Source organism: Gossypium hirsutum, chromosome A03 (assembly GCF_007990345.1).
Source record: "Gossypium hirsutum isolate 1008001.06 chromosome A03, Gossypium_hirsutum_v2.1, whole genome shotgun sequence".
NCBI classification, from domain to species: domain Eukaryota; kingdom Viridiplantae; phylum Streptophyta; class Magnoliopsida; order Malvales; family Malvaceae; genus Gossypium; species Gossypium hirsutum.
In genome coordinates this window covers 19,375,157-19,387,109 of record NC_053426.1, presented here as the reverse complement: position 1 = coordinate 19,387,109, position 11,953 = coordinate 19,375,157, and the positions used below count along the sequence as shown (strand labels likewise).

The following is an 11,953-nucleotide window of genomic DNA, read 5'->3' as shown; positions in this document are numbered from 1 at the left end:
AAAAATTTTTCAAAATACAAGGGACACACGCCCGTGTGGCCCGGCCGTGTGATAGACACGCTCGTGTCATAGGCCATGTGGGCATTCAAAATGGGATCACATGGCAGTGTCCTAGCCCGTGTCTGACCCCGTTTAACTCCTTGACTTAGGTCATATGGCCAACCATACGCCTGTGTACCCTTCGAAATGGCTACACATGCCTGTGTGCCAATCTGTATGCTAGGCCATGCCAAAACTGTAGGGTATACTGACTTATGCCACATGGCCAAGTCACACGCCTGTGTGTTGGGCTGTGTGGAGCATACTAACTTGGTTTCTAATTAAACATCAGGGGACACACAGCCGTGTCACTTGACCGTGTGTCACACACAGTTGAGACACACACTCGTGTCTCTGCCCATGTGGACAAAAATAGGCTATTTACCAAGCCATCTTTCTCACCCAAATTTGCATTCACCTACACAAACTAAATGACATATAACATAACACCAATAGGCATTCAAACCAATCTCATCTAAGCCTAAATCATGCTATTTCCATACCAATAACTATATCGTTCACAAGATCATATTTTGCCAATTCAAAACATATCAATTTCACATTCACAAATCACCCTAAATGGTTAACTTCATATATACATTATCTTACCTAAAGTCACATGCATGTCATATCCCTAAATTTCAACCATTTGGTATTCAAAATGTCAATTCATAATAAGAAATACATAATAATTATCAACCACATAACAAAAGGCCATTTGCAGATATATTTACATAACCAAATATACCAAAATAAGCCAAATCACATGGCTATACACATAACCAAAACATACTTCATTTATAAGCCAAATGAATTGGCTAAATCCATTATCAACATATAAACATATTAACCACAGCTCCTATACAGGCCATATAACCAAATACATAAGTTCAAAGTACCAAAATGACAGCTGGATAGTGTGGTGAGATCCCTGGCAACTCCCAATCCAAGCAAGCTTCGAGAGCATTATAAATAGAGAAAAATAAACAGAGTCAGCTATAAAGCTTAGTAAGCTCGTATAGTTAACAAGTAAAACTTACCATTCATTCACCATTCAAGTAATATAAACATATATACTACAAAACCATTTAATCACAAAGTTAACATTTATTCATTCACATAATTAATCATGAACTCACAATTTCATGGATTTAATACTCATATGATTTCCGTACATACCTGTACTGATACGTATCTATCTCTCACGATTTTGTATCCTCTATATACCCGTTGAACCATTTGGAATAATATCGGATACTCGGGAATCTCGCACCTTAAGTGCTAATATATAGATGAAGTTATCTCAATCTCATATAATGCTCACTCTCGAGCTATCAACGACTCTGCTCACACAAGCTGACTGTGTAGCACCCCCAAACCCGGCCCAGACGTTAAGGCCGAATCCGACGTGCCACATTGAAGTCAAAAACCCGTGTTCCCTTTTTAGTGTTTTAAAAGCCGACTTTTGTTAAACTAACCAAGTGAATGGAAGCTGGGCACCAGGTAGGTATCCATAACAAAGGAGGTGAGCCATGAAGGCTGCTTAAGTACCAAGCTCTCCGATTGGATCCAATCCTAGACATGTCCACATCCATTGCCACACTTGGTTATAACAAGTTGAAATTTCTTTGAGTGGTTATCTTTGGTAAATCGAGTATTCATGACGTCGTGTTATTTAAATAAAAAAAGTATCGTTTTGAAATCACGCCCTAAGTCTAGCCCATTTGAATTATTATCCATCAATTTAAAGTTGTTTAAAATAATATAATCCCAAAAAATCAAAGAAGAAAATAAAGTTAAATTGGCCTTATTACAACCCAAAAATTAAATAGTAATTAAAAATAACTTAAGAAAACCAGTCTCTTTTTCAAACCCAAAAGTATTCACCATAGCCACTCTGAATCCCCTCCGGCTCCAAGTCACCCACATCAAGGCTCACTTGCAAGGTTAAAGAAGGGGTGAGTTTGGGGAAACTCAGTGTGTAAGGAAAACCCATTCAAAGTCCAAGTTAGCTCAAGCCCATTGGGCCTAAGCCCATTCAGGTAACAGTGATACTGGGCCAGAGCCCTTTTCAGATTACAATAAACTGGGCCTTAGCCCCTTATTCAGATAACAGTATGGCCCATAAGCCCATTTCAAAATACATGCAACATCAATAAACATATGCAAGCCCATTTGGGGAGACTACTCAACCCACCAACCACTACACTCCACCCGTACCAGCCATACACTCTATGTGGGGAATAGCTCAACCCACCCAGCCCAACACTCCACAGTTGCAACTTTGCTGCTCAGTTAACAGTAAATTGAGGCAAAGCCTCTAGTACGTGGACAAGCCACTTTCAGTACTTCCTCTGTCAATATCCCAGTCCCATGCATCACATAATAACAACATGGCATGCAGTAAATAACAACAGTCCAACATGCATTTAGGTCAATTTAACCCTAGGGGTATTTCAGTAATTTATCTCCTAGGGGTAAAACTGTAAATTTTCCACTTTTAAAGGTATTTCAGTAATTTATCTATTTTAGGGTTTTTCATGCATATTCCTACCTTTCACGTACTAACAGAATCACTACCGAGGGTTCTTACTGAATTGGGCCCGTTGGCCCATCATTCCAATTTTGGCCCATTAAGCCCAAAAATATCGAGGGCGCAGAAATCATGCACTTTGCAGTCCAAACATTGCAGCTTACCAAAAACATTAATCGATTTACCTCACGAGCATTCGCACACTCGCAAATCTACAAAATACCAGTTTTCGGCATTTCGGCTTTTCGACTTTTGCCGATCTAGACTAAGAAAGAGGGTGTTAGTTACACACCTGTTTGCGACGATATGCTGACGAGATCCACACCCGAACCGCCTACAATTGGATTACTAACACATTAATCTAACTATTCAAATACAAACTACGTATTAACCTCTTACAATATTCGGCCAACCACACCTACAGCTCATAGTAAGCTTATAAGAAATCAATAAGTAACTCATTAACAAATTTTTGTCAATGTTTACCACATAATCATAATTTCACTGCAAGCTGTCTTCCTGAGCAACAGTCACTAAATCATTTATAACTAGAGCTACGAAACTCCAAATCAGGTTCCGTTAATTTTCCCTGAAAATAGACTCATATATCTTCTATCCATAAAATTTCCAGAATTTTTGGTATGGCCAATCAATACCAGATTTTTCTTAAAGTTTCCCATGTTTCACTGTTTGACTAATCTGACCACTCTTCATTACAAATCAAATTTCTCATTGTACATAATTCAAAATATGTTCTCGTTTATTTCATTTGAAACTAGACTCACTAAGCTTTAATTACATTATTTATTCAGCTTCTAATTCATCTTCCACAATTTATGGTGATTTTCCAAAGTCACGTTACTGCTGCTGTCCCAAGCAGATTTATTACCAAATCACTCTTTCACACCTAACTTGCATGCTTGTTATTTAAACATGTATTGCACCAATCAATCATCACATATCTATGATTTTACTTAAGTATAATCTCCATTTCATCATTTTAAAGCACAACATGTTAGCCAATTTTTCCCCTTAGCATCTAAGGCACATGCATGCTCATTTGTTTGGCTCAACTTCACCTATCTTCCATTTTTCATCAAAAGAACATGAAACAACAACCAAAAACCAAAATATGCTTCATGAGTTAGGATAGAATCAAGAAGAACTCATGAACATCAAGATAGAAGCAAAGTACCAAGAACTTACCTTCAATTTTCCCCCCTCCTAGTGACCGAATATTCAAGGGTTTCCTTCCCTATTTGCTCTCTCTCAAATTCGGCTATGAAGAACAAAGAATGAACAAAAACCTTCCTTTACTTCCTTTTGTTATTCTTATCACTCAACATTTTATGACACATAAATGATATACTAATATTTGTGCCATACTCATGCCATAATTCCAATAAAAATATGCCCATAATGCTTACCATGCCCATCATCCGTTAACTATTAAAATGCTAATGCCCATCATCCATTAACTATTAAAATGCTAAAATGCTTACATTATCAACTATCCATCACCTTGGCCGGCCACTACATTAAAAGTGGGGAATTTGACATGCAAATCCTCCTATTTTGCACTACTATTTATTTGGCAACTACAAATTAGCCTATAGCATTTTCAAACATTTTCACATAGGCCCTATTTCATAATTTCACTCCCTTTTTCTTATGGAACAAAAATTAACTAAAATTACCGGGTTCTATCTTAAGCTTGGGCCTTCTAGAGGCCCACTAACATGATTAAACCTATGCCAACATTCACAGAATTCGCGAAAATTGGGGCGTTACAGACAGTCAAGATGTAACTACACAGTGTTGCTCACAAAAGCTGACGAGAATCTGCAACACATGCCAAACAACTCAGCCACTAGTAGAATGTACAGACCAGCGCCCAAAACACATAACCCCTAATGACATGTCATTTGTATCTTGTCCATTCCTAAGGTTCAACCAGGATTTCACATTGCCGAATCTTCATCAAATATTTTCGTAAGATCGTATTCACAGTTAATTCAATAATAAAGCATGTAAAACACAGTTAAATTAATGCTTATTAACATACGAACTTACCTCGATCACAAAAACGACGATATGGATCGACTAGTCCAAAACTTTATTTTTCCTTCGATCTAATTTCGTACGAGGCTTTTCTTGATCTTTATAATCAAATTGAATCCATTTATCAATCATTCTATTCAATTTAGCCGAAAATACATATTATGGAAATTTAACACTTTTGCCCCTAATATTTTAACATTTTTACAATTTAGTCCCTAGCTCATAAAAATGCAAATTCATACAATTTAACTTAAGCCCATGCTAGCCGAATTATAAATATACTCATAGCAGCCCAAAATTTTCATTATTTCACTCATTTACCACATAATTTTCATTTTTCACAAATAAATCCCTAATTTGCAATTTCACTCAAAATCACTTAACAAATGTTCTTTATCTAACAACAACTATTCATTTTCTATCATCAAACACCAAGATACACACATATTCATCAATGGTAAAACTTTAAACCTTTAATGATTTTGCAAATTAGTCCCTGGGCTAGCTAGATTAAGTTACAACGACTCCAAAAACATAGAGATCATTAAAAAGGGGACAAAATACATACCAAATTAGCAAAGTGAAGTTGCCGAAATTTGAAAGCTTAAATATGGCTTTTCAAGCCCTAGAATTTAGTTAAAAAAGGAGAATAAAAGATGATACTTAATTTGGTTTTACTTAATTTATCATTATTTACTAATTTACCTTTATACCCTTTAAAAACATTAATAATTACACAAAATACCAAGCCATTATCATCCGCTAACTCATTAATGGGCTAATTACCACTTAAGGACCTCTACTTTAAAGTTCTGTATCTATTAGACACCTTTAGCTATTAGAACCTAACTTTTACACTTTACGTGATTTAGTCTTTTTTTATCAAATTAAGCACTCAAATGATAAAATTTCTTAACGAAATTTTTACACAATCATACTATCATGAGTAGACATTAAAATAATAATAAAATAATTATTTCGACCATAGATTTGTGGTCCCAAAACTACTATTCTGTCTAACTAAAAACGAGCTGTTACAATGCATATCCTCTAGAATATGAATAACTCGCTTCGACAGTCCATCGGTCTAATGGTGGTACGCAGTGCTAAAATTAAGTCGAGTGCCTAAAGCCTCATGGAGTTTCTTCCAAAATTGCGACGTAAATCGTGGATCTCTGTCTGAGATAATTGAGACAGCAATTTCGTGTAGTTTCACAAATTTGGCGATGTACAGTTTAGTTAACTTCTGCAAAGAGTAATCTGTCCGAATACGAATGAAATGAGCCGATTTGGTCAACCGATCAACAATGACCCAAACTGAATCCTTTTTAACAGGAGTTAAAGGTAACCTCGTAACAAAATCCATTATTACTCATTCCTATTTCCACTGTGGAATCTTAATTGGCTGAAGTAGTACGGAGGGCAACTGATGTTCGGCCTTAACTTTCTGACACGTTAGACAGTGAGATAGAAAAGTGACTACCTCCTGTTTCAGTTTGGGCCACCAATAAAGCTCTCAGAGATCTCGGTACATTTTATTCCCACCAGGATGTATAGCATAGGGACTATTATGTATCTCCTATAGGATCAAATGCTTTAATTCCTTATCATTGGGTATGCAAATCTGACCTTTGAAGTATATAACATTATTGCTATACAAGCTAAAATTAGAATTTTCGTTTGAACCAACATTTTGCAAATGTTGCACTAAGGACTCATTGCTCAATTGTTTAGCTCGAATCTGCTCTACCCAAATCGGTTTAACCTGCTATTCTGCCAACAGTACTCCATCCTCAACCAAACTCAGACGACCAAACATTGCTCTCAAATCAGTCATCGTTTTATGGCTAAGGGCGTCAGCCACCACATTAGCCTTACCCGGATGGTACTCAATCATGCAATCATAATATTTAAGTAACTGAACCCATCGACGCTGCTGGAGATTTAACTCTTTTTGGGTTGATAAATATTTGAGACTCTTCTAATCAGTGTAAATAATACACCTTTCACCATATAGATAATGTCTCCAGATCTTCAGAGCAAACACGATCGCAGCTAGTTCAAGCTGTCGCGACGCATAAGCGACTACCTTACAGTCTTGCATAAGCACACATACTAACCTGACATGTTAAGCATCGCTGTACACCACAAACTCCAGACTCAATTCTGGTTGAACTAAAATAGTAGCTTGTGTCAGAACGGGCTTGAGCTTATCGAAACTAGACTATTTTTCCTCAGACCACACAAATAAGGCATTCTTACGCAATAGCTTCGTTAGAGGTGACACAATCAGACAAAACCTTTTGATGAACCTTCGGTAGTAAGCTGCTAAGCCCAGGAAGCTACGAAGCTCAATACATTTTTCAGCTGTTTCCACTCGACAATAACTTCTATTTTCTTGGGATCAACTTGGATCCCCTCCGCTGTCACCACATTACCCAAAAAGGAAACTTCCTACAACCAAAACTCATATTTACTGAACTTAGCATACAACTATTTTTCTCGGAGTATCTGAAGTGCAATATGAAGATGATCATCATGCTCAGTTTTAGTTTTAGATTTGATCAAGATATCATCGATGAAAACCACTACAAATTGATCCAAGTATGATTGAAACACCCGACTCATTAAATCCATAAATTCTACCTGGGCATTCATTAATCCGAAAGGCATTACTAGGTACTCGTAATGTCCGTAATGAGTCCTGAAGGCAGTTTTGTACACATCAGTCTCTCTGACTTTGAGCTAATGGTAACCAGAGCATAGATTGATTTTGGAAAAGACGGGCGCTCCTCGAAACTTGTAACGCCCCCACGCCCGAGACCATCACCGGAGTCGAGCTTGAGGGGTTACCGAACATAATTTATCAATTTAAGAACTTCAAATCATTTGTTTCTACATTCACATCTTTCTAGCTACTCACGTCACAGTTACAAGAAAAATCATATCTCGAGTTATGAAACTCGAAATCAAGATCCGTAAATTTTCCCTAAATCTAGACTCATATATCTATTTACTAATTTTTTTCTAGAATTTTTGGTTGGGCCAATTAGTACAGTTTATTAGTTAAAGTCTCCCCTGTTTCAGGGTTCGACTGCTCTGACATATGTGTATTACGAATGAGATATCTCTCTATACAGAATTTCAATGACTACTAGGTTTATTTTTCTTAAAACTAGACTCAATAAGGAATCTGTACATATAAATAACAACTTCTAATTATTTTTTTAAAATTTATTATGAATTTTTAAAGTCAGAACAGGGGATCCAGAAATCACTCTGGCCCTATTTCACAAAAGTTTAAATATCTCATAAAATATAATTTATATGCCTGTTTTGTTCAATCCACATGAAAATATACTCATTAAGATTCAATTTCATAACTTACTCATTATTTAGTTCCATTTATACTATTTTTAGTGATTTTTCAAATTTATGTCATTGCTGCAGTAATATTCTGTTTTAAGGCAAGTTTCATCTTTCCATGAATTTTTATGAACTAGATAACCTATTAAACTTCCATAATATCAAACATGATCTAAATTAGCCATCACCATGACTTATCAATATCAAACATTTTCTCAACCAAACATGGCCATATCATAAAATTATTTACACAAAATAGGTATATTGCTATACATGCCATACTTAAGTAGTTGTACAAACCATTTACCAAGATAAAAGTCCTTTGGATAGTGTGATCGAACCTTCGACCCGTCCCGATTCTCGAGCTGGCTTGTTCAAAACTACAGTGAATGAAAAGGAAGGAGTAAGCATAAATGCTTAGTAAGTTCATTTGTAAATAACCAGTAACATAACAATACAAATATACCAAACAACTTTAGCATGGTATCACCAAAACATATATCACATTTCTAAACATCATTCATCATCTTACCACCTTATCGTTGTTGTATCTATTTTCAACCCGAGGGTTAAGAACATACCTGTCCAAAGTGTCCATTTCACAATACTTACCAAAACGTCACTTGCATCTTAAGTGTTCTTCCATTTCACTAGAAATTTCACCCGTTGAACACATCAGAATACAACTCGGATACATGGATAATTTGCACATAAGTGCCACATATGTAATCAAGAAATCATGTAACCCGCCCCTAAGTGAACTCGGACTCAACTCAACGAGCTCGGGCATTCGCATCCATAAATGAACTCGAACTCAACTCAACGAGTTCGGATGCCTAGTTACATCTCACGAACTCGAACTCAACTCAATGAGTTCGGACATTTGTATCCATAAGTGAACTCAGACTCAACTCAATGAGTTCGGACATTTGTATCCATAAGTGAACTCGGACTCAACTCAACGAGTTCGGATGCTCAACCATCCTAGTGACATGTCACTTGTATCCTAATCTATTCCTAAGGTTCAAACGGACTTTTTCCCTCGATCTCATATTTGTTGTCTTCCATGGAATATCAGAACCGATACTTGGTAGCAATTCATATTTATCAAGTAGTAAACATAATTTGCATATTACTCAACATTAACCACAAAGCATAATATTTCAGGATTAAAAATCAGCGTATCATATAATTAACATCAATAACTTAAAAATAACAATTATGCTACATTATTTACACATGAACTTACCTTGGTACCAAAAATAAAGATTTTGCAATTTAGTCCACAATTTTTTCTTTTCCTCGATCGCGACTTGAATTTCGTTTCTCTTGATCTATAATGCCAAATTAATCTTATTTAATACATACATTCATCAAAACAACATTTAATATGAACTTTGAAGAAATTACACTTTTGCCCCTAAACTTTTGCATAATTACACTTTTGCCCCTAGGCTCGGGAATTAAACTTTATTCCTTATTCTTATGTTTTATAACATGCTGATCACTTTTCCCTTCTATGGCAACATCAAATTCTCTTTCTAACATATACTTGTGACTATTAGGTATTTTTGCCGATTAAGCCCTTTTACTCGTTTTCACTCAAAACCGAGTAGCACAAGTTGTCTAACATAATTTAAAACCCCATATTCTATCATAAAACATCAAAATACACAAATTTCACCTATGGGTATTTTTCCAAATATGAACCCTAGGTTGAATTATTGCTAACATAAGCTTAATCGAGCTACCGGGATTCCAAAAACGTAAAGAACATTAAAAACGGGGCTTGGAATCATTTACTATGGAGCTTGGAAGCTTGAAACAAACCCTAGCTATGGAGAACCCTTGAAATTTCGGCCTAATGAAGAAGATGGACAAAAATTGGCTTTTAATTTTGTTTTTAATTCATTTTAATAACTAAATGACCAAAATACCCTTACTACTAAACTTTCCAAAAATTCCTTCCATGTCCTAATTTTGTCCGTGAACTTAAAATTGGTCAAATTGCTATTTAAGACCTCCTCATTAATATTCCAAAACAATTTCATACTAAAAACTTCTAGAATGCAAGTTTTGTAACTTATTCGATTTAGTCCCTACTTTCAATTTAAGCACTTTAGGCATAGAATTTCATCATGAAATTTTCACACAATCATGCAATCATATCATAATCATCAAATAATTATAAAATAATTATTTCTATCTCGGATTTGTGGTCACGAAACCACTATTCCGATTAAGTCCTAATTCAGGATATTACAAAACTGGTTGAACAAGTTGTTAATCCTCGGTAATGGGTACTTGTTCTTGATTGTCAACTTGTTCAACTATTTATAATCAATGCACATTCTCAGTGACCCATATTTTTTCTTAAGAAACAATACCGGTGCCTCGAATGGAGACAGACTCGGTCGAATAAATCCTCTATCAAGGAGTTCCTGAAGTTACGCCTTTAATTCGGTCAGCTCTTTCAGTGCCATGCGATTGGACGCAATGGACACTGGAGTCGTACCTAGTAATAGATCAATTCCAAACTCCACCTCTATATCCAAAGGTACTCTAGGCAATTCCTCGAGAAAGACATTCGGGAATTCCTTTACGGTACAAATATCTCCCACTGAAAGCTTTTTAAGAGCAGAATCAGATACGTAAATAAGGTATGCCTCGCACCCCTTTCAGACTAACTTATCTGCTATGAGAGCAGAGATTACATTAGAGAGGTAATCCCGACATTTACCAATCATGATCACCTCGTTATTCTCAGTTGATCTAAGAGTAACCCTCTTGGTTGCACAGTCTAGACTGACCCGATACTCAACAACCCAATCCATTCCTAGAATTAAATCAAACTAATTAAAGGGAAATTCTATTAGATCAGCTGGAAATACCAAACCCTGGAGCTCTAGGGGTACCTACCTATATACTTTATCAACTCAAATTAACTGTCCCAAATTACTAATCATAGAAAACTCTCTAGTAGTATTCTCAATAGTTAAACCCAAGTTTGCAGAAACAACACTAGCTATGTACGAGTAAGTAGAGCCAATATCAATGAGAGCATAGTACGGAATAGAATGAATAAAGAAGGTACTTGCAGTGACATCAGAATCATCACTCTCTTTACGGCGCCTCGCCGCATACACCATGCTGGCTAACGAGCCTCAGCCTGACCTGTACATCTACCCGGTGCTCTCTATCCTCTTCCAGATCCATTACCACCTCTACCAGTACCACAACCTCTGACTGGTTACAGAACCTCTCTTGAAGGCTGAATAGGATTTAGAGCTGGAGTCTGTGTCGCAGTTGGCGCTGAATTAAGTTGACAGGAGCAATCTCGAACTCGGTGCTCCATCAAGCCACAATGGAGGAACGTTCCTAACTTCCTTCAGCATTCGCCAGGATGACACTTCCCACAATCACTGCACAGGTAAATATCAGTCACTACAGCTGGTGCATCGACCCTTGGGGGTCTATCAAATCTTGCCTACTTTTTAGGACGCTGAGTAGAACTAGAGGGACCCGAATCTCTCTTAACCTTATTCTAATCCTTCTCACGATCACGCCGGTCGCGCTCAGTGCGCTTCACTTTTTCTACTATCTTTGCCTTGTCAACTAGGACCACAAAAACCCGTTCTATCTGAGGAGCTATCAGAACCCGCATTCGTTTCTCGAACCTCATGTACTTGTCGCAGTCAGACGCTACTAAAGTCCATGCATACCTACTCAGTCACAGGAACTCGTGTCAGCGAGCCTTCACATAACTCGCCCCACATACTTACCTTGGAAGGTGTTCTTGAAATAGTCTCAATTCACTTATTCAGGCTGAGCACCTTGTTTAATTGTCAGCCACCACTCATAAGCTTCGTCCTGGAGTAGAGACACAACACCCCTCAATTTCTAAGTAGGAGTACAGTTAAAGTCTGTCATAATACAGTCGGTAGCCTCAAGCAA

At 36.8% G+C, this 11,953-nt stretch overlaps 1 protein-coding gene across 1 annotated transcript; it reads right to left on the bottom strand.

The window, feature by feature from the left end:
* Positions 1 to 10,446: 10,446 nt before the first annotated feature.
* Positions 10,447 to 11,148, bottom strand: LOC107887838 (uncharacterized). Its single transcript, XM_016812063.1, has 3 exons — positions 10,959 to 11,148; positions 10,740 to 10,835; positions 10,447 to 10,619 (listed from the first exon to the last, which is right to left on the bottom strand). Exons 1-3 carry the CDS (start codon positions 11,146 to 11,148, stop codon positions 10,447 to 10,449), a joined length of 459 nt encoding a protein of 152 aa, XP_016667552.1.
* Positions 11,149 to 11,953: the final 805 nt, after the last annotated feature.